Genomic DNA, 23767 nt, shown 5'->3' with positions numbered 1-23767 from the left:
ACGTCCCGCCAGGTCTAAAATTGTCCGGATAAAAACACTTACTATAGGCGTATCATAGTGGTTCAGGACAAGGTTATTTTCGTAAACCAAAACTGAAACTAGGACTAAATCTATTGGTCAAAAAAACATTTTTGTAAACTTAAATAAAATAGCAATTTCAACACAAATGAAAAACTAAAAGTAAACAAAACTAACAACAGTTACTGAAAAACTAACTGCAAGAAAATAATAATTAGCAAAAATAAATCCGTTTTTGTGAGAAATAATGCAAATACTGTACCTTAATTCCAGGTAAGATAACAATCTTATGTGAAACTTAAGAAGATACCACACATATTAGACAGGAGACCACAATGAGCAGAAAACGGAGAAAAACAAATAGCATGTCTAGCCCACAAGTAATATTTGTCAGAGTAGAAGTAAACTAAATGTCTGGTCTGAATAAAACACATGAATATGAGTAAATTATATTAAAAGATGCAATAGACAAAAAGCATAAATGGATCAATGCAAGAATAATATTTGAAAGGATTAATCATAGAAATAACCATAAAAGAATAATCATGGAAAGTGGAATTGTTAACTCTGCTAAACTATAGTTACTAAAACTGAAAATAAAATAGAAAACTAAATAGAAATGTGTTCACAAAATAAAAACTAAACTAAAACTAACAAATCATTACTGAAACTAACTAAAACTAAACTGTAATTTAAAACAAATACTAATTTAAAAATGCAAACCTATAATAACCTTGAATCAGGAAAAGACAAAAACATGGTTTGAAAGATGGATTCATGATGTAATCGCTCTTTATATACTTCTTTATCTTAGCATCCTAGAACCTAGAGTCTGCTCTTCCGATCATGGCATGCTATTTTGCACGAGCGCACTGTTTGGGTGTGCCGTTTTGCACTGTTTTGCGTGCTCGACCGTGCAACATGGCATGCCGTGACCCAAAGAGCGGACTGCACTTCCGACGTACTCACTCATTAAATTTTGAACAAAAGCTACATGGTGTACCTTTTAAATATGCACACACAAAAAAACTGGTGGCAAAGTAATTAGAAAAGCATATGGAATAACGTGATGTCAATTTTGTCAATAACAGACATTACAAACATGAAGTTAGACCTGGCAGTGACCGCATCTGCATGTCCCTCTGAGGAACTGAAACATGTGGCCCCGGACATGCCTGTCGTCTCTCTGGAGTGGCTGATTCAAAGCTTGATCTGTGGAAAGTGCCTCAGCTATGACAGCAATTCTGAATTCTGTCACAACCCCTCTACGTAAACCACGGTCCTCTGGTGTCGTCTCGTGTGTCTTTTAAATGTCCTCTGTTTTAGTGCATGCATTTTACTGTACATAGTTTTTATTAAATAAAGAAACCGTGATAGTTTCACTTGTTGGTTTTATTTCATAAGAGATTACATAGCACATGGTATTTACAGATTTTAAGTGTTCACGTTCAAGGAATAGTTTTACTTTTTGTAAAATGGCATAGGGTAGTTGAGAGTACGGTAAAAGCTGGACACAAGCAGTGACATTGACAGGAGCCCTATCATATATTAATTTAATGTACAGATCAACAAGTATTGTATTGGGCATGTGTTAAGATGAAATGCACTATTGTGTGAGGTTTGCCTCTGAGATCTTCAGGCTCCACTTTATAGGCCAAAACTGCAGGACAATGAACAACATGTTACATTTTTGCATGAATCAGCTCACTAAAGCACTGCATCACTCATGCCTACCTTCCCAGCGTGCCTCCCGCCTGTGTGTAGTATTTGTTGTAGTCTAGTCGTAACAGCAGCTGTGCCAAGTCAGAGTTTATCTGGTGGTTCCGAACGCTGGAAAGAATCTTGAAGAGCAGGAACGACTGACGACTAAATCCCTGGGAAGTAAAAGTACAGCAATATCTATCAAAGCCTATTTCTGCAACGTTAAAAATATGTTGGTAAATCATAATTTCATGACAAGTCTTGATTTGGAAGATTTTAAAATGATTAAGGATGGAAGAATTTATGGAAGCCCATTTCTGCCACACAAGAAAAACTTTAGTAAATCATAATTATGACAAAGTTTGTGCAATTTTTTTCTATTTCACTTATCTCAGTTTCAACTGGTCATAATTCTGACTGTAAATTTCGAATTCAGCTTTTTATCTCAATTTATGATTTACAAAAGCATGATTTCTTTTTTTCTTATGTGGCAGAAATTGACTTGCATTAATACGCATAAAATCTTGCATTAGGAATAATTTCAAAATAAGTTCACACAAGCAAAGCTACCTTCACAAGAATATCCAGCTGGGCTGTTCCTCTTTCATCCAGAGGCCCAAGATTCTGACTGACCAGGGAACAAAAGTTGTGACACAGGTCCAGAATTTCATTCAAACAGTGAAACACCTGGGAGAGAAATAAAGTGATTATTTAACCAAAAGCAAAACACAGAATCTGGGATATACAGAGATTTGTTCTGGACACTCACAGGCTTGAGCAATATGAAAGACTGTGCAAGAAGATTGCTGAGGAAATGGTCATGGGCCAATCGAATGCTCTCAAAGTCTCGTGTGGAGTTGATCTGTTGTAAGAGCTGCGAAAACTGAGACTCCAGAACGTCCACCTGAAGAACAATGCAAAATAATTCTATTAAAATATATTCCTTGTTCTTCTGCTTGGTCTCAGTTTGCATACTAAGCAAACAGTATGCAAGATTAGTAAGTTAAAAATATTATTTGGTGTCCAGATGGTACCCTTTCTCTGGTGAATCTGTCCATGTAAAACAAATCTTAAAATATATCAGTCCCATTGTTTTTTGTCTCAAGATGCACACAAATGTTTTTTCTCTAAGTCACATTTATAAAATCTACTTCAATTTCTTAATTGAATGAAGCCCTAATCCTGATTTAATCTAAACCTTGTCTGTGAAACCGGGCCGTGGAAGTTTTTAAATTGATAAACCAAATATATTTTTTAATTGTTTTCATTATTTAAGCATTCGTCATGTTAATAGGGGGTATTTATTATAAAGATGCAATGTTGACCTCTTAATAGGTCCCAATAGTGGTACACCTTCTAATGGCCTATTAGTATGTATGTACACTTGGGGGAATCAGTAAAAACTTTTACTGACAGTAAAAGACCTGCATAATGTTACAAAAGATTTCTATTTCAAATAAATGCTGCTCTTTTATAAGCATCACAACTGTTTTCATCATTGATAATAACAAGAAATGTTTCTTGAGCAGTAAATCATCATTAGAATGATTTCTGAAGGATCATGTGACACTGAAGACTGGAGTAATGATGCTGAAAATCCAGCTTTGCAGTCACAGGGATAAAATAATAAAATTATATTTTTGTATATAAATTAAATGCAGCTTCAGTGAGCATAATTGACTTATTTCAAAAACATTTTTTTTTTTTACTATTGACCTTTAAACAGTAGCGCATGTTTTTTCACATCATCAGCAAAATACTTTTAGCAGTGTGTAGTACGTAGCTAAAAAGATGAAGTTGTAACCTGAAGGTAATACTGAAGGTTATCCACTAGGAAGGCCATATGGTTGCGGAGTCTCCATTTAACTGCATCCGTCTGGTTTGATTTAAGATGTTTGCGCTGCATCTGCAGGGCCCAGCAGTGCTGCAGCTCGGACTGGACACGACGCACACTCAGCAGGTAACGAAACACTACGTTATACCTGAAATGAAGCAAGGCTTAACCGCTGTGGTGTTCATACAGTTGCTTAATGGAATAATAATATTAAACGGCCAATATAAAACAACGGCTTACTTCTCCAACACAGCAGGAGTGAAAAGAATATGTAGGGGCCATTGAACCTTGTAGGCCAATCCCAGCGCAGCCCAGCCAGTGGGCGGAGCCTCACGAGGAGAACTCTCCTGTGGAGGAGTGCTGCCCTCTCGATTCCCAGAAGCCTCTGCGAGCATAATTATACAATTATGTAAAGTATTTAATATGCGGACACAGGGTTGGTACAGGGCTAAAAATGCTACTCGTTAGGCAATACCTTTGCTTTCTTTCCCTTGGTAGTCTATGGTGAGATGCAGGAGGGGCAAAAGATTGTCATCATCTAGCAGCACTTTATGAGCTGCTTGCTGAAATGCCACATTGACATCTGAAACAAAAATAGCAAAATCAGAGGAATAATGAAGAGCATGGAAGATTTTGAAGAGGGTGATTTCATGCGTCAAAAGAAAAATGAATCATTACCATGTTCAGTAACAGCAGATGGTGGGGTTTTCAGCATATGTTGAGCAAGGTCAATAAAGACTTGGTACAGTTCACCTCGCCCCAACAAGTAAAAGTCCTTTATGATCTAAAACAGCAACAACTCATTCATTGTGAAAGCAAAAGTGCGCCAGCAAAAGCGTACCTTCAACAAATCGCTCCGTTTACCTTAAGCTGCCCCAAAAGATCAGATTCCTCTACCATCAAAGTCCATAAGTGCTACAAGAAAACACACACAATTTCATCAGGACAACAACTGATATTTTGTAGAGCTATTAGAGCAGGTGGATCTCATGAAAATATGCTCATTATTCACCTTGAAAACAAAGAAACATTTTGACGTTTCAAGTGTACAAGTTTACGTGAATTTTCCAAATCACAATGTTAAAATGTCCTGATATTTCCACGTTTTACATGACTGGAGGAGCTCTGCCATTGATCTAATCATCTTTACTATTCTCTTTACTAATACAATACACTATAATTTCTAAATTAAAATTTCAAACCATTTTGTTAACACTTTATGATTAGGTTCCATTTGTTAACATTAGTTAACTATTAGTTAATTGGAAAAATAAAAATACTTCTTAAAGCATTTATTAATATTTTTAATGTTAATTTCAACTTTTAATAATATATTATACAAATCGATTAAGTTTCAGGTTTGCTCAGATCCATTATAAATAATAACAACTAACATTAACAAAGATAAAAGAAATACTGTAACAAATGTATTGCTCATTGTTAGTTAATTCATTAATCCATCTGTTAACTAATGGGACCTTATGGTAGTGTTACCTAATTTTTTTTTTCACATTACAGAAACACTTTTTCAGCTGCATTGGTTCCGGGAGTATTTTTCCATTCATTTCTCCCATTTTAAAAAAATCTTTGTTAAAGAGTTATATGTCATGAACCAAAATCTTAAAATCTTGAAAATAATGTCATAATGGCTTAAAAAATGGGCTTCATTCATCTTGTGAAATATGACCCCGAAATGTTATAGACATGTTTCACATTTTGGGATTCAGCTTTAAAAACCAATTTAGTTACTGGACCAACCTCAGCAACTGTGCTCCGAATGCCATCCACAAGATTCTCAAAGTCCACCAGACTAAAGAGAGGCTGCTGTTTGAGTCTGTGGAGCTCTGCTGCAAACATGTCCTCCTGATGCTTCAGTATAGACCCTGAACAACCACACGAGGGCAGCGTTACGAAACAAAACCGTCCCGAACACACCTGAACAACAGACGCAAAACGCTCATTCACTCACCAGCTCGGGATGGACTCTGGTTGTGATTTTCAAACATTTGCACTGACTCTCCAACAAAGAGGATTTTTTCAGCTACTCGAACAGGGATGTATGAGGGAAGCATCTCCACGCGCAAGGAGAACTGCTGCAGAGAAGGCGCGAGCATGTTCTCTTCCTCAATCAGTCTCTACAGCGGGAAAGTAATGAACAGAAAATGTATAAATTCTTATAATAAATCACAACCAGTAAAACAAAAGCTACATTTCTATTCATGTACAAGCCGACAGAGTTTGGCTGGTTAGTAAATACACCATTCAGCTGCCAATCTTTTTCTATCGATGGCTGTTTAAAGGCAGCTGTGTATTTTGATTATGTTTAAAAACAACAACAACATAAAAATAGCAAATATTTCATAACATTATAGTAGATGTTTTGCCAGGGAGCATCTATTTTATAAGTGTAAAGTGGATACATTTTATAATGTTCTGCAAAAATCAGCGTTTGTGTAACAAACCTTAAAGAATTGTTAATGTTAATGTTTTGCATCCAGAAAAAGCGTATAGTGTTAATTAATGCTGTTTTATTATTATTATTACTTGAATAATTTCCTTTTGTTAATGAAAAAAATAATGTAAAAGCAAATTTGGTAATACTTTACAATAAGGTTCCATTGGTTAACGTTGTTTAATGCATTCACTAACAATATGTAACAGTGAGTAATACATTTGTTAGTGTCTCTGTATGTGTTTGTTTAGGCCCATCCTTGCGCACCTGCATCTCATTGTCTGCGCTTCTGGATTGAGTATAAAAGGACGCTGAATCGGATCATGGTAGGGAAGAGGAAATATTCACAAGCAAACAAGCTTTTATTTGCATTCCTTTTTCATTGGTTACCTCTTTTTAAGTTGGACCTTTCAGGTATTGTTATTAGTTTGTTCTTTGTTGTTAAACTATTTAGAATTATTATTTTTTCTTGTTTCTCCAATATGATACTTGTTAATTTTGTTTTCCTAATAAATATTTAAACATCGCAGTTTGGTTTGTGTCGTTTTTATGTTACTTACTCCTTTTGATGAATTTAAATAAAAAAATATGAACAGATACAGCTTTTTATTTGAATTATGTAGTAGTAAATGTTGTTAGTTAACTAATGTTAACAGATGGAACCTTATTGTAAAGTGTAGCCATAATTTTAAATGAAAATGTATTCATTTAATTTAAAATATTAAATAGAAATATATTTTTTTACATATATCATTATAGTAGATGTTTTGCTAGGGGTGGTTTGGAGTTTTTTTGGGGGGCAAAAGAAAACTTTTACATGACAATATTAAATATAAATTTTAAAATAATAAATACAAATATTTTTTCAAAAAAACAAACAAAATAAAATATATATTCTCAGGACAAGTAAAAAAATCTTAACTATTGGGCCAGTACAAAAAAAATCCTGATCCTTCCATGCGTTCATGTTTACGTTTCGAGTCTAAGAATTCAGACACATGACCCAGCCTGAATCACACAATCTCAGGAAGAGTTGTTCAGGTATTTAGGCCGCATTTACACTGCAGGTCTTGATGCCCAATATCTGATTTTTTTTTAAGACCAGCTTATATCTTCTTTTAAAAGTGACCCATATTCAATATTTGCATTTACACTGTACACTTGGCGAAACAAGCCAAAGTAGATATACTGCTTTTGTTTTCCACACCATCTTTAAAGGTCAGCAAAACAGGGGTTGAGCTTTCATCCTCCATTGCGTCATTAAACAAAGTCATGTGATCGAGGTCATGATTGAAGTCATTCACCACTGTGGCATCATGTATGACTTGCATTGACAGGGGAATATCTGATCAGTCTGCTTACATGGCAGACTAAAATGCATGTTTCCGATTCACATCAGATTTATTTCCACATATGAAAGAGGCCTGAAAAAGATCCGAGAATATCGGAATCCATGTGCTTATTTCCTGCTTACACATTCGTAGGTCATATCCAATCTGTAAAAAATAAGAATTGGGTCACTTGAACCATGTAGTGTAAATGCGTCCTTAGTCGCTCACCAAATCCTGCAGCTCACGGAGCTGTTTTCCACTCAGCCCTCCGATGCCCAGGTCCTCCTCCTCTTCCTCCTGTGCAGCTGTGGCTCCACCAGCACTGGGACCCTGCTTGACAAAGAACTCCTCGCTCTGATCCAGCAGCAACCCGTGCAGCATCCACGCAGCCAGCTGCTTATACATCACGCCATGGCACACTGCAAGAATCCTGCGAAACAGACACTACCATTAGAGCAGTAAAAATAGAATCATGTGTCTTACGTTCAAGCATTAGGGGTTTTTGGTGGGGTTTTTGAGAGCTCACTTCTCTAAGGCCGTCCTGACAGGAGGCAGTCCTCCACAGCTGTGCTTGTACACAGTCTCTAGGATCTGGCAGCCATGAATCTGTTGAAACAAGAAGAAAGTTTCAGAAGGTTATTATTTCCAACCATGTACTCTTCTAATCATTTACCGCAAACAGGTGGCACACCCATCTATGGTTACCAACCTTCTGAGACTTGATGGTATCCACAACAACCATCACAGATGGGAAGAGAAGCTGAAACTGAACAACAGAATAAACTGCGAGTTAGACATACTCAATGACCGTATTAATAATATGGGACTTAGTTGGATTTATTTTAAATCAATTTTTTTTAATTATGTAATGAATTAAACCACTGTACTATGCACTACCGTTAAAAGGTTTGGGGTCAGGTAGATTTTTTTATATCTTTTATGCTCGCAAAAGCTACCACTCACTTTTATTAAATCAAAAATACAATTAAAATAGTAATCTTGTGAAATTTTAATTTTAAATAGCCATTACTCAATGATGATGAAAACAGTTCTGCTTAATATTTTTGTGGAAACCGTGATACATTTTTTCCAGGAATTTTTATAATAAATAACAGTGTTTATTTGAAACAGATTTTTTTTGTGTAACTTTATAACCTAAATGTCTTTACAGTCACTTTTGATTCATTTAATGCATCCTTGCTGAATAAAAGTATTAACTTCCTCAAATACAACTATAGAAAAAAATCTTACTGACCCCAAACTTTTGAACGGTAGTCGTCCACATGTTTCAGTGGATCAGGTGTACAGGTAAAAAGTCAAGTTTTCTCTTTACCTGTTCCAGCATGTAGTTTACATGAGAAATAGAGAGGTGTGGATCGCCAAGAAACTGTAAGACATTTTTTTAAATAGTTTAATATTATCTGCAAATATGGACCTAAAAGCATTATAAGGACTTCAAATGCAAACTCTAAATGTACAACCTCTTTTTCAAGGTCCAGTAAAGCCTGTCGATAGGGCTGCAGCATAGAGTTCAGCCCAGTGCAGAACGCACGCAGATAAATGCCATGAAGCCCAGACTGACTCGGCTGGCTGGAGTAGTGCTCCTGTGAGACATGGAGAAGAAATCACACTTCTGCCTCGATCTGATCATGTCCTTGACACACAATGAATGCATGAAGAATTTGATCTGATTACCTGTTGGTGGACATGACCCGTGTGTTGCTCTATGAATTCTGTGAAGCGCACATAGTCAGTGCCCATTTTACAGAGCCGATTGAGGACACTGGTTTCACTGGGGTGGAGGAATGGAAGGTCCTGGGACACCTGTGATCAACAACACTTGATGCATTTTATTTTACACTAGAACACAAACAAAGTATTTTTTTTTGACATGGTATTTTTAAAGTACTTCAGAATACCATGTTATTACCATGTCTGGGGCATGTATGCACCATGGTAATACCTTTTTATGGATTATCTTTCCGTGGTATTCTGTGTAGCAAGTAAATGCAATGCAATGCAAAATTAGGGGATATTTTTATAAATGTATTTATAAATGTAAAACAAAAACTACTGACATGTTAGTTCAAATTATTTTCCTGTTTCCGTACAGCTATGATGCAAATTATTCATTCTGTAATAGAGATATATTATTAAATGCATCACTGACAGAATACTGTATAAAATACCTGCAATCCATTCCGTTTATTCCAAGTGAATATGGTCCCAGGATATCCACTGAGAGCCAGAAGCAACTCATGGATCATTTTACCGACGCTCCTAGTCAGATAGCGTATTCAAATGAAACACACGATCATAAAAATACAGGTAATACGTTCTCATCATTATTTTTGCACCGCCAAAACCCCGTCGCGCGTTGATGACGCAAATCTCGAGCGCGACAAGGGAAGTGCCCAGACAGCTGCACTACTACAATCACATTTAACATAAGATTTTTACTACATACAGCTGATGAGGACTTGTCTGCGGATAATATAGTTAGAGGTAAACCTTGTTTATGTTCCCTTAACGATCTGTTGCAGTTTTTTTGTGTGTGTTTTGCCGTTTCATTATTTTACATACTGATTGGCCCTAGCGACTGCTTGGACTCTTATGAAATAAAATTGAAGTTGAGATTGGAGTCATTAAATCCACACAGGATGAGCAAAGTGGTCATTTAAAAGCATTACTAAAATACTTTGGTAATTGTATCGTGATAGCCTGCTAAAAATAATCTGTGCTATCTTGTATGAAAACAAGCCTTACACACTACAGCGAACTTAACACCGAGCACTCTTACCCTAAAATGAATACATAAGTTACTGATGTTTATGTGTGAGCTGTTGCCAACCCATGATTAACTGTTTGTTTGTTTGTTTGTCTGTCGCTGGGAAACACCTATAATTCCAGCCCTCCTAAGGGCCTGAACCTGCTGCGTGGGACACTTGCTTTTTATGAACTTCTCAAAGTAACTTTTGATTGTTTTACATGTTTTCAGTGATGGCGGCGGGGACAGGAGCAGATATCGTCTCTGAGTTCCTCAGTCAGAATCCACACCTCGTGAACTGGGTGGAATCGTTAAGAGGATATTGTGAGACAAATAAACAATGGCATGCGAGGAGAGAGTTTGTCCTGCGCAATATGGAGGCTTTTCCTACAATACAACCTGGGACCCCAAGTCCTAATTTAGACAGACTACTGTCTCTGTCTATGGTTTGGGCCAACCACGTGTTTTTGGGCTGTCGGTAATTGTCATTTTATCATGGACTTTGTTCAGTTGTTGTTGTTTTTCATGAACGTAAAACGTATTTCGTATAACATCAGTTCTAAATGGGTCAGTGACATTTATCTCATTTTGCCAGATCTATAAATGTATACTGAAATATTCAATCCAAAAGTTTGGGTTTATTTATTTATTCATTTATTTAAATTAATACTAATGTACAGCAAAGATGCATTAAAAATGTTCAAAAGTGACAGTGTAAAGACCTTTATAATGGAATGAGAGATCAAATAAATTGTCTTCTTTTGAAATTTATATTCATTAAAGAATCCTGAAAAACATTTTTTCATGTATTTTCACAAAAATATTAAGCAGCACAGCCGTTTTCAACATTGATAATAAAAAGAAGTAATGGATAGCATACTGCATTGAATGACTACAATTCAACTTTGCCATCACAGGAATGCATTACATTTTAGAATATATATTTATACATTTACTATATTATTTTAAATTTTAGTATTTCATAATATTTTTTGATTAAATAATTGCAGCCTTGTTTTTTGTCCCTAGACTTCTGAACGGTAGGGTACAATACATACATAAAATGGCTTTATATAAATTTCTTCTGTGATAAGCATATTTTACATTTTCTGTATCAAAATTAATTGTCATGTTTTTTGGGGAGAAATAAAGTAGAACATGTGAATGTGATTGAACTGCCCTGATATCATAATGAAGATTAAAATAATTAAATTCTTGAAAGAAAAACCTAGTTTGGCATAATTTTTATTATTATCTAAAATAAGTTATCATTGGAGCATTTTTGTTATTAGTAATATTAATATTTGAAAAACGCCTACCAATGAAAGTCACGTCACACTTCTAATACATTTCTAATATTGTCAGATGTGTTTTAAACTTGATTTTTTAAAAGATTCCTTTTCCTTTTTTATTGAGAACACTCTTATGTCATTGACTTTAATGCAGATATCCACAGCCTGTAATGGACAAAATAAATGAGATGGCAGAAGGAATCACTGTGATTGAAGCCCCTGAGCGAAAGACTAGAGATGAAATCATGGGAAAAACTAAAAGACCTGCAGTTTCAGGTAAATGGACTATCTTTACTGTGTGTCATTGAAATAATACATTACTTAATGGGGAGCCAATACTATCAGTTACAAATTAGGGCCCCACTTTATATTAGGAGTCTTTAACTACTGTACTGTACTAACATTTAAATTAATCATTTGATACAATGCACTTATTGTGTACATGCATGTTTTATTTACATTTTAGTCATTAAAAAAAAAAAAATACCTGCATGTATTTACAGCTGTAATTAATTTATTTAATTACATCTACATGTATGCTTACACTATTGACACTTCTCTTACACTTAACCCAACCTTAATCCTGCCCGTACCACCAAACCTGTCCCTAACCTTACCCATATCCCACCTCAATAGCAGCAAAAGGTGTTTTGCAAACACAATAAATACATTGTACTAATATTTTTATTTAAGGATAGTAGTTAAGGACACCTAATATAGTTTGACCCAACTTATAAATACCTTGGTATAGTGCTAGACCATGAGCTTAAATGGGACATGCTGACGAGATTCATAAGTATGAAGACACAACACGAGACACAAGTATTGTTAAAGAAATTGCCTTTTTTTAATGTCCACAACAGAATGTTTTATGGTGCTTTTATGAAAAGTGTCATGAAAATCTGTGTTGTTTGTTGGTAGGGTTTTGCTACCGAAGTACAGAAATAAATCAGTAAGGAAAGTTGTAATAATGGCAAGTAATTTGTTAGGGAATACATTTTAGTGTGTCTATTTATTTATTTATTTATTTATTTTTTATTTAAAAAAATTTTGTACGCCAATTTATGATGCCTGTAAACATTGCTGAAAACCCACTTTCCCTATGGGGACAAATAAAAACTAATGTACACTACCATTCAAAGTCTCTTATGCTCACCAAAAATACACTAAAAACAGTAATATTGTGAAATATTATTACAATTTAAAATAACAGTTTTCTATTGAAATGTGTTTTAAAATGTAATTTTTTCCTATGATGGCAAAGCTGAATTTACAGCATCATTACTCCAGTCTTCAGTGTCACATGATCCTTCAGAAATCATTCTAATTTGCTGATTTGCTGCTCAAGAAACATTTCTTTATTACATCAATTTTGAAAATTGTTGTGCTGATTTTTATCTGGATTTTTTGATGAATAGAAAGTTAAAAAGATCAACGTTTATTTTAAATCTTTTGTAAGATTATAAATGTCTTTGTTGGCACTTTTGATGAGTTTCATTTGTCCTTTCTGATTAAAATTGTTGGGTAATTTGCAAACTGTTAGTTTATAGTTAATTAATAGTTGATAAACTGTAGTTTCATTACATTACTTAACTGATGTATTTTAACAACATGATCTGAGTATTTTTATGCATTTCATATTGACAGCATTGTTATTTACATTTTTTTAGCTTTGGGGATAGGCTTAACGTATTTGTAAACATTTGAAGGAACGCTGAATATGAATCCAATTAATGTCCAATAAAGGTTAGTTCAAAGCACTTAATTAATGACATTTTCCGATTTTCAGTGACCTAATCTAAAGTGAGAATTACTTATGGGTAAAAAGTTGTTAACAAAGCATTATCTAACTTTTATGAAAATGTTTTATTCTTGTTTTATTGAGTCTGCTATTAATTTTTCATTTGTGTGCTGGTATGGATCACTTAATCTTAAAAACAGAAATAGATTACAGGGTACTGTTAAAGTATGTGGTAAGATTGTTGGCACCACCCTGAATGATTTGAATACCAGTAGTTTCAAAAAAATGATATGTTGGCTTTAATTAACTTTTTTATGTAAACAGATTCCACATAACTGGGTTACGTTAAACAAACATAATTTGTTCATGTAACTTCAACAATGGAATTAAGTAATTTTAAGCGACCCAACTTTAAGCAGTATTAAAGTTAATGAGATAATTAAGTGAATAATTGAGTGATGATTGAGCATTATTGAAGACACCTGATGTTAACAATGGCTGTTATAACTCATGTACAGCAGCCATACAAAATCTAAAGTTAATGATGTGAGGGTCAAGAGCCTAACTAAAACAAACATTGATCACCATAATGGTGACTTTAAATTCCGGTTTTCTCCTTCAGTGATTCTGCTTGTTAACATCAGGTGTCTTCAATAATGCTCAATCATCACTCACTTAATTATCTCATTAACTTTAACACTGCTTCAACGTAACCCAGTAATGTGAAGCCTGTTGACATAAAAAAGTTAATTAAAGCCAATATATCAGAACCTGATGACATTAAAAAGTTAATTAAAGCCAACATATAATTTATTTGAGTGTGTTGAAGTTATATGATCAAATTAAGTTTGTTTAACGTAACCCAGTTATGTGCATCCTGTTGACATAAAAAAGTTAATTAAAGCCAACATATTTTTTTGAGTGAGCCAGGACTCTGAGGAAGGCCGAGTTAATGATGAGAGATTACAGCAATCCTATGCAGAATCTTTACCTTACAGAAGTTGTTACCTTCTACTCGCAGATATTCTTTACCATTTTGATAGATTAAAATTATTTTGTACCAGCAGCCATTGGTTTTTTAAATTATAGTAGAGTAGTTAATTAAGGAAGTCTTTTTTATACTATTGTTTGTTTGTTGTTGTGTGTTTTTTTGTTGTTGTTGTTGTTGTTGTTGTTGTTGATTGTATGGTTACTGCTGGCTGTAAAACAAATTTCCCCTTGTGGATAATAAAGTTGACCTAACCTGACTCTTTTTGAGCTAATTAAAGAATAACACGTTGTTAATTACAGTGACAATGAATCAAGAACTCACTCTTTGCATTAACGTAGTCTATTAATGTCTATTAACTCGAGCTAATAAACTATTAGTTAACTATAAACTAATAGTTTGCAAAACTTTGTTTCTGTATACTTATTATAAAGTTTTACCAAGTATTACTTACTTTTTTACCGACCACAAACTTTTGAACAGTATAGCTGACCCCCCCCCCCCCCCCCCCCCTCTTTATTTTGCAGAACTGGAGGCTGATTACCAGGGTAAGAAGACTAAACCTAATGATCCAGATGTTAAAGCTCATGCGAAGAGTGTTGGGAGTACTCTGAAATCAGGCCCTCCACCGGGGGCTCCCGCAGAACACCAGCCCTTTTTTAATCGACTCTACAAAGCCGTTGCTTGGAAGCTCGTGTCTGCTGGTGGCTTTGGTCCCAACCTGGAACACTACGAAATCTTGCGCAGTTGTGTGGAGTCATGCAAGGCCAGTCTTAGCTGTGTGTTTGTACCTCTCAAAGACATTCCTGACCTGCCTATGGGACGTACCCAAAAAGAAGGCCAGGTGTGTGAACTGCGCTGCTGCACCGTCTACGTGGGTACGGGCTACGGGCGTGATGAGTGTGCCGCCAAGGCAATGGCCTCCAAGGAAGCTCTCAAAGTATTTCAAGGGCAAAAAGTGACAGTGAAAGTTTGCCGCCGCAGGTTTCGAGGACGAGACGTTGACGATTTGGTTCTGCTGGATGAACAGTCCAGGAGCCAGGTTTTCCCTCCAGCTCTCAGCTATCCCTTTCAGGAAGACCAGTAGAGCTCCATTCTGCCACAGTGATTTAAAAGATAGAAAGATTCAGTTGTGGCAGCCGTGGAGACGTCCCAAATATTTTCATTTTGACAGTTTTGAGTTATGATCATTCAGAATGGCACTAAGGAGAAGGACCGAGTTATTTAGATGTGTGTAAAAGGGATCTTAAAAAAAATAAGTGCCAGTCAGTTTTGTGGTTTGTAAAAGGCTTGCTCTGTTGCTTTAGTCTTGTTTATGGTTTGTGGTTGTGAAGTTGAGATGGTTTAGATTTTCATTTCTGCAGTTGTAATTCTATCTGACTTATGAAAAATGTTGGCGGTTTAAAAAGCGGCTATTTTAATTAGTATAAATGTCAATAACTTTTGTTTTATTTATTTCTGAAACATTACATTGATAATCATTGATAATCTAATACAGTCTGCAGTTGACAGTGATTGGATTTGTCCTGGTCCAATATTCAAAATAACAAATATAGTTAATAAAACAATAACAATAAAATAATTAAACAATAATAACAATACAGTAAAAAAATATTTATTGTTAGCTTGATATCTAGATTTTGTGATACTCCGAATTTAAAAAAAAAATATTTTCCCCTTGCTTCACATATATTGGACAATTTTTATTTATGAAACATTTCTACCACTGTGACAGAGAATGGTAATGTTGTTGCTGTTGTTGTGGACCTTTGGACAGATTTTTCGAATGTCAAATAAATACCGCCACCTGTGTCATGATGAATGTTGAAGCAGAGTTATCAATGAAGTGTAAATCTTTGGTTTAATGTTCCCGGGGTTCATATGTTCTGTCTATCCCTCTGTTTTTGTTTTGTTTCTAGCGACATAAAAAAAAAAATCTTTATGCTCACTATTTTATCAAAATAAACTTCATTAGGCGTCCGAGCACCAGAGGTTTTGTGTTTATTACACCAGATGTATTTGTACTGTTTTGCTTATTATAAGTTACCTAAAAGTGTCTAGAGATCAGAGACCGTAAGCCGTAGAGATCTCAGACTTGATGGCTGGTTCAAAATATATATAGTATATATATATGTATACTGTATACGTGTGTGTGTGTGTGTGTGTGTGTACATATATATGCCAAGCTGCATCATTAGTGTACACACACACATATATATATATACCCGAAAGACACTGAATACAGCTTATTTGTGAGTTGTCAGGCATGACTGAATATACTGCTGTACAATTAAATTGAGGAAACAATGTCATTTTGCTCTTTTAATATAATATACAGTATAGCATAATATTTCCTTAAATAGACATTTAAAGGCATATATTTGAAAAGATACATAAACATTTGCATTACTTTGTGGCATAATGTAAAGGAAATGTGTGCTATTTATAATTCGGTGCCTGTGTTTGATTATCACATATGGTTAAAGTTTAAGCAGTTAAACACAAATACAACGTTTTAAAAGTTAAAAGGCCACATTTATTAATTAGAAATAAATACAAATAAAAATGGACCTTAAGATATCTTCTGCATTTACAAAATTTGAGTTGCAATTAAACTTAACTGTTTAATATAAGTCATCATACACAGATCACATGTCTTATAAAATAATAATAATAATACATTTTAAAAGTAAAAGGTAGGGGTTTCCTTTCTATTGTCTATTGTGAAGTCAGAATGTATTGCTGTTTCATCAGACCCTGTCAGTGAAGACTCATGATGGACTTTCTAGTAAAAATTACAGCAACGACTCATTATATTTCAAAAGATTAAGATGATTACAGCTTGCAGCTATATTTTCAAATATATTTATTTCGTAAAATACTTTTTTTTGCAGGATGTAATCTGCTTATAAAAGGATTATTGTGTTTACATCACCTCAGTGGTCATTTGTTTAATCTCTTGTCAGGGCAGATCTAATTGCTAAGCAAATGACAATTTTCTTACACATCACTTCCTGCTTTCCTCATATTTGCCAAATAATCAATTAGCTTCCTCTCCAGCAACCTGAATGCAATTACACAATCAAATGAATAATCGTTACGATATCTGAATATTAAATGGCTTAAATGTGCACATAGATTTGATTGTTAGATAAAATGAGGCCCGTCAACATCTATTTTTATGCAGAGATGTGGTTGTCCTGTTTCTCAGTGCCAGCCAGCAACAGCAGACACGCATTTCCTGTCATTCTCCACTCTTCTTCTGATGGCACTCTGTAAAATATTTACAAACATAAATGAACCTAACAAGAAGTGAAAGCACCCATTTGAATGCCGACTTTGATTGACACCTGAGGGAATTTGGGTGTGTTTTTCTTCTTGGCTGGACGTTGGACTCATCCTCTCAGGCAGAGCTAATCATGGGACAGCCTGTACTTTGCACTTTTCCTCATTCTCTTCTATGAGTCAGAGGCTTTTGTAATACAGAAATGTCACATATTTTAAACCCTTGTTATAACTAAGCCTTCATGCATGCAGATGGAATGAGATGTGTGAGACAAATTGAAGAAATGAAAAGGAACGGAAAACCGAGGTGATGTGTTTTATAAAACACTTTTCCTGATAAGTCATTATTATATTATTGTTCAGTTAACTTGTTCCATTCAAAATCAAGACTTGGTATATATAGCTTCAAAAAGATTATGGGTAACACTAAGGTTCATTAGTTAAAATTAGTTAATGCATTAACTAACATGAACTGACAATGAGCAATACATTTGTAACAGTATTTATTAATCTTTGTTAATGTTAGTTAATAAAAATACAGCTGTTTAATGTTGAGTTCACAGTGCATTAACCAATGTTAACAAATACAACCTTTGATTTTAATAATGTATTAGTAAATGTTGAAATTAATATTAACTAAGATTAATAAATGCTAAAGAAGTATTGTTCATTCTTAAATAAGGTAGTTAACTAATGTTAACTAATGAACCTTATTGTAAAGTGTTACCCTATTATGTATTTTCCTGCAACCAAAAATTGCATTAATGTTTATCATAATTTAGGATGTGTTAACCAACAACATCTTCTTCTTTTCATTATTCTATTAACATTTTACAATTTTTCAATTACGTTTTGAGTGTTCAATTACTTGATTTTAACTCGATTTTCTTCTTCTGTAAAAAGTGCAGTGAACTTTTCCCTGCAGGCTGACACTTTTGATTGTACTTAAGGGCAAAAATAAATTTTATTATTTTAGTAAGTTGATTCAGTGCATAATGTTTTGTCAGGTGTATTGAGGAGTAAGTCAGGTGTCAATTTAATTTATATGCCACAACAAAATATCTTTATTATACTAGAGGAAACACACAGACTGTCTTAGAAAACAAAAGTCCACACAATTTATTCAGGTTTAGTTACACATCAACAGCAGCAAATAATTAAACAATCTTTCAAATTCATCTGTTTTTCTCATAGCACTTCATAATCATAAAAATAGAAATCACATCATGTATAAATATCTGTAATACCATGTGTATATTTCCGACTCACAATCCATCTTTGTCTTTACAAACACTTCAGCAAAAAGTAATTGCAAAACGCCCCACGTGGACAGTCACACATTTTGCCGATTCTCGAGCCTTTTCTGATGGCGCATTGCTCTCCAACGTCGCACTGTTGTGAAAGCAAATCGTCAGTGTTAGATAACTCAGTGTCAGCGTTTTGTGAATAAATGTAGATAGTAAATGTGTGTTTTGAATCTAGACAAAATCCATTCTATTATTATGGAAATAAAGTGTTATTAAATATCAAATAGTGAAACATCTGTTTTGTGCTACTCACTGTAGGAACGCGTCCAAACTTCTTTTCCCAAAGTGAGATGCGTTTACTCTGCAGTTTCTCCAAAACGTCATGCAAAGCCCCCAGCTGTGAACAGTAATTAATCAATCAAAAGTAAGTGGCATTAAATTGTTGTTGTTTGTTAAATAATGGAGAACATTTGTTTTCTATACGCGCCGAGAATTACGCAATACTTACGAGCTGCTTTTCGTTGGTCAGATTCGGGTCCTTTGGGTAAAACTCTCTCAAAGCTCTCGTTTCTAAGTTAGATTCGTTGTCAACGTCCATTTCAGCACCCTGAATGCAGGAAAGCAGCACAGCGCATGCCACCGCTGTCGTCCAGAGTTTGGAGCTCTCCATGGTCACAGCCAAGATTGAACGCGTCCTCTGCACTGAGATTCAAGTGAACACTCGCTTCCCGCGGTCCAATCACCTTATATCTGCTCCAGTGACACACCACTCACTTCGGTCCTTCTTTTGCTCCACCTTACACATTGATTTTTTCCCCATGCGTAAAAAGGACGCAGACGATGACTCATTGCGTAAAGCTCTCGAGTTTATGTCCAAAACAAGACAGAAATACGCCTGAGGGGGATTTATGCTGGTATTTTTTTTTGCATATTTTTATTGTATATGATACTGCCTTTTGAGTGTTTTAGCAGAAGTTTTGTAGTCATGTTGGCTACATTAAAATACCAATATGAAACAGAATTTTTGAAACGGGACAAGGTGTCACTGTTTACATTAGGTATAGTCACATATCTAAAAAATAAATAAAAAAACTTTAAAATATTTCCACCATCATTGCACAGGAAGAAGATAGCCTAAAGTTTTTTAAGCATGTTTAAACCACAATGGTATAATTATGGCAATTACCACAATGGTCAAATTTACTAGTAAAATTATGGGTGACACTTAAGGTTAAGCCTAACTATTAACTATGACTTTTTCCTAAATAAACTCCTAATTACTGCTAATTAGTTTAGGAATGCTGGTTACATTTAGGAATTGGGTAGGATAAGGGGTTGAAGAATATGGTCATGAAGAATAAGGCATTAATATGTGCTTTATAAAAAAAAAGCGAATAAACTGCCAATATGCTAGTTATATAATAAGCAACTAGTTAATAGTGAGATTTGGACCTTAAACTAAAGTGTTACCAAATTATGAAATAGCTCAAAAATTAAACCATTCTTATCTGTTTTTCTGGTCTCAAATCCTGCCCAGCTGAAAAGTGCCCAAAGTGCTTTAGCACCAAAGTTTAAGATTTAATCAGGTTGAAGGTTGATTTTTTTTTTGGAACAAAAACAGCAAAATGTGACATTTAAAACATGTGACTATATACGCAACCTGGTATGAAAATACTGTTGTCCAGAGAACATATTTCAACCTTTCAGCCTAGTCTAAATCTATGCTAAGGTGGTTTTATTGTATTCATTTGTCACTAAAAATATTATTGTAATAAGTTAAATTCGTATAACTAATAGAAACCAAAACCACCAATCTCATAAATCCCTATGTGACAACCTGCCACGCTCTCCCCTATATATGCTCTCAACCCACTGTTTTTGTTATGTGAATATAAAGTGGCACTCTTTCAAAAAATGTATCAGTAGAATTTTTTGTTGTTGTTTAAAAAAATATATATTCAAATTATATATTATATAACAGCATTAATGTCATCCCACACTAGTTTAGCATGATCACAATACTTATTTTTAGTAATGGAAAAATATACACAAAGATGATGAAGCTTAAGTGTTCCTCCATAGCAGCTGTCCTACTTGCATTCATCTCTAGTTTGTCAGCTTTTTGTGAAGCAGAATGCACAGCCTTTATTCAACGTCCAAAAGGAACATCAATAGCTTGCCAGAAAGAAAACCTGCAAAAGACCAGGACAAACTAGAGAAACTGAATGGTCCTCCATTCTTAATGTTATTTTTCTTAAATGCAGACAAGAAAAAAGTAAGTTAATAAAATTTCTCTGGCCAACAAATTCATTTGGCACAGTTTACCATAGAAGATTTTCGTCAATTGTTGTTGATTAATCGTATTCTAGGCACAGAAAGTGTTGTTTTGTTGTTTCCTGCTGATTAATGCAAAGCCAAGCCTCACTTTGAGAGCCTCACTCAGTTGCTTCATGAGGATCTTTTGTCGGTTAGAGGCAGGAATCAAACCAGGTCCGTCTGACTGCTCTGTGGGCTGCATGATGAGTCATATCATTCCAATTACTACATGTATTATTGCCTGTCAGAAACTTGTCCCTCTGCACGGTTACCTATTTATTAATACAACCACTGTCGGGGTAGTTTTGCACTCACATCAAATGAGCTCTATTTTAATTTCCTTCCGAGAAAAATTATTCAATTTTGTGCAGGCAGATAGTTCATATGCATAAGCACGCATGTCAGTGGTTTAACACCAGCAAAATGTTTCACTTTTTCACACGGTCATTATTCACATACAATTTCTCCGTACTGCTAAAATAAGGTCCTGAGGGTGTCGTTCCTGTCAAAACAGTGTAGACCATTTTTGAAGAGATGATTACCGGATAGGACAGGATTGCCATAGGGTGTCAAATCCAGACCAAGTGTGAGAATGGCTGAGAGGAACATAACTTAAAATACACACTGGCAGTTGCAGTAACTTGAGCATAAGCATTGTTGTCCTTGCAGACTTTATACACAGTTTTGACTTGACAGTTTGCAAATGGTAGTTTGCTGTAATCTTTCAATGTGGTGAAGGTTCGCCACCCTCTAATAGGGTTTGTCTCCGATTTAAGTTGAGGAAATTACATATCTTCTGCCAAACAGCCTATATCCACAACAAAGAAAGCCTGACATCTTTTAATAAAAAACTCTCACCTTTAAGTTCCCATTAAGATTATTGGACTCTAGAAAACCTTCCTAAGCCACTGAAGGAGGTTGTTTATATGCAGCAAAGAGGAAGATGGGTTTTGTCCTTTGAAGGCACATCTCAAAGACGATGCAGGAGTGTTGTGTGGGTGAGATTGGAATTCATTATCTTCCTGACTTATCTAAGTATTCCTCTGAATTCTAAGATCTTGGCTCATTTGTTTGGTTCAAAGATGTTTGTGTTCTCCTTTGGCTGGCATGTCAATGACCTCTCACCTTTTTTCTACCAGATGAATCCTCTTGAGAGAGTCGAGTTACTGGAAAGACCTTTGGAATTGATTTTGTGTGGGTGTGTGATTTCCCTGTTCCTTCAGGTGATCAAGTTAATTTACAGCCTTATTGCCTCTCTATTGCTGAAAATTTAAAGTAAATTAACATCTGACATACTTTGTCTTATTTTCCTACCATGAAGATTCTGACTTCTTTTATCACAGCATTGATATAAAGCAGAACATCGGATCACAAATTCCTTTAATTTTTCTTGATTTTCAATAAATATTCATCACTTACAGAATTTATTCTGGAGTATATATCTCTTTTTTTTTATTGAAGATGTTCAGCCAGTCATCAGCAGTTGTTATTATACAAAACAATCTAAGATGATCTGTATGCCTGGGAATAGTTTGGAAGAAGAAAAAAATGAATGAAAATATTATTGTATAATTGTATATTGTATAATAATAGCAATCTGTGCATTAATAGAGGATATTTTGCACTAAATCCCCACTATCGCTAATACCGCTTCAGAGCGATATTTGAGGCTAAGCATATCCCATGATTCATCACGTTCAGGAACATGTGCCCCGAAATTGCGAGAATTTGAGGAAAAATTAAATTTTTTTGGTCAAGTGCAAAAACTACAAGTGTGGCCCTCTGTCCCAATACCTACAGTCATTGAATAATTTCCTCAACTACACTGTTCAACTACATTTGTTCAAATACACTGATTCGCTCAGGAACGAAATACCACTTTTTAACTGTGTAAATAGACAATGTATTCTGTGTTTGTTGAACTGAAGGCAGTCAGAGCCGTGATGATATTCTGAACAGCTTTCTTGCTTCTGTGATATTGCTTTATCGAACATGGTTAATAAAAGCTTTCCTGTAGCTCAAACAGGATCAAGGGTTTGATTCCAAGGGAAAGCAAAAACTACAATGGCCGAGAGAGCTCAAGGAGCTGCAACTGAAGAAAACACATGCAAATTAAGAAAGCATCTGCATCAGTTTGGCAACACATGTGCTGCAAATACACACATGGCACGCAAATACAGAAAAGCGCTGCAGATAGCACAGATCACAATGGAAATGTCACAAGGGGACCTCAACAAGTTACGAACCTGGCTGGGACCACTTATTGGTCAATGTCTACTCATCAGAGGTGTTGTCGATGACCTAAAAGATGAGTTTTTTGTTTATTTTAACATCCTGGTTGTATGTGCGTTGTGAGTACTTGCACCGAGTTTCTGTATTTGCGTGCCATGTGAGTATTTGCAGCGCATTTCTATATTTAGTTGCATTGTGAGTATTTGGAGTGCATTTCTGTATTTGGTTGCGTTGTGAGTATTTGCAGCGCGTTTCTGTATTTGGTTGCATTGTGAGTATTTGCAGCGCGTTTCTGTATTTGGTTCCATTGTGAGTATTTGCAGTGCATTTCTGTATTTGGTTGCATTGTGAGTATTTGCAGTGCGTTTCTGTATTTGGTTGCATTGTGAGTATTTGCAGTGCGTTTCTGTATTTGGTTGCATTGTGAATATTTGCAGTGCGTTTCTGTATTTGGTTGCGCTGTGAGTATTTGCAGTGCGTTTCTGTATTTGGTTGCATTGTGAGTATTTGCAGTGCGTTTCTGCATTTGGTTGTATTGTGAGTATTTGCAGTGCATTTCTGTA

The 23767-nt window shown here is 35.1% G+C and overlaps 4 protein-coding genes across 10 annotated transcripts in view; 2 read left to right on the top strand and 2 right to left on the bottom strand.

Moving 5' to 3' along the window:
* The window catches only part of tp53bp1 (tumor protein p53 binding protein, 1), a 29394-nt gene extending 27994 nt beyond the window's left edge, over window positions 1–1400 (top strand). For all 7 annotated transcript variants that reach the window (XR_013203693.1, XM_077229435.1, XM_077229436.1 and 4 more), the window contains one exon: window positions 1110–1400. Coding sequence is in view for 6 of the 7 variants with exons in the window: in XM_077229435.1 (XP_077085550.1) it covers window positions 1110–1291 (182 nt within the window). In the remaining variant the exon portion in view is untranslated. The remainder of the gene's footprint in view (window positions 1–1109) is intronic.
* Window positions 1393–9730, bottom strand: tubgcp4 (tubulin gamma complex component 4). Its single transcript, XM_077229445.1, has 18 exons — window positions 9526–9730; window positions 9032–9160; window positions 8818–8940; window positions 8670–8723; window positions 8046–8102; window positions 7863–7942; window positions 7565–7766; window positions 5523–5688; window positions 5312–5436; window positions 4418–4468; window positions 4232–4337; window positions 4029–4136; window positions 3794–3938; window positions 3524–3701; window positions 2489–2623; window positions 2290–2406; window positions 1753–1892; window positions 1393–1678 (listed from the first exon to the last, which is right to left on the bottom strand). The coding sequence occupies exons 1-18, from the start codon at window positions 9601–9603 to the stop codon at window positions 1666–1668; spliced, it is 2007 nt and encodes a 668-aa protein (XP_077085560.1). The 5' UTR covers window positions 9604–9730; the 3' UTR covers window positions 1393–1665.
* On the top strand, window positions 9713–16110 carry cdkn2aip (CDKN2A interacting protein). Its single transcript, XM_077229446.1, has 4 exons — window positions 9713–9841; window positions 10335–10581; window positions 11550–11671; window positions 14652–16110. The coding sequence occupies exons 2-4, from the start codon at window positions 10337–10339 to the stop codon at window positions 15209–15211; spliced, it is 927 nt and encodes a 308-aa protein (XP_077085561.1). The 5' UTR covers window positions 9713–9841; window positions 10335–10336; the 3' UTR covers window positions 15212–16110.
* Window positions 16111–18504: 2394 nt separating this feature from the next.
* cart3 (cocaine- and amphetamine-regulated transcript 3) lies at window positions 18505–19426 on the bottom strand. The gene is made up of 3 exons (XM_077227319.1): window positions 19165–19426; window positions 18970–19053; window positions 18505–18801 (listed from the first exon to the last, which is right to left on the bottom strand). The coding sequence occupies exons 1-3, from the start codon at window positions 19324–19326 to the stop codon at window positions 18694–18696; spliced, it is 354 nt and encodes a 117-aa protein (XP_077083434.1). The 5' UTR covers window positions 19327–19426; the 3' UTR covers window positions 18505–18693.
* Window positions 19427–23767: the final 4341 nt, after the last annotated feature.

This window comes from Siphateles boraxobius, unplaced genomic scaffold, assembly GCF_051911475.1.
Source record: "Siphateles boraxobius isolate OS27281-9 unplaced genomic scaffold, OSU_SipBor_1 130, whole genome shotgun sequence".
Taxonomy (NCBI): domain Eukaryota; kingdom Metazoa; phylum Chordata; class Actinopteri; order Cypriniformes; family Leuciscidae; genus Siphateles; species Siphateles boraxobius.
This window is presented reverse-complemented; position numbering and strand designations above follow the sequence as displayed.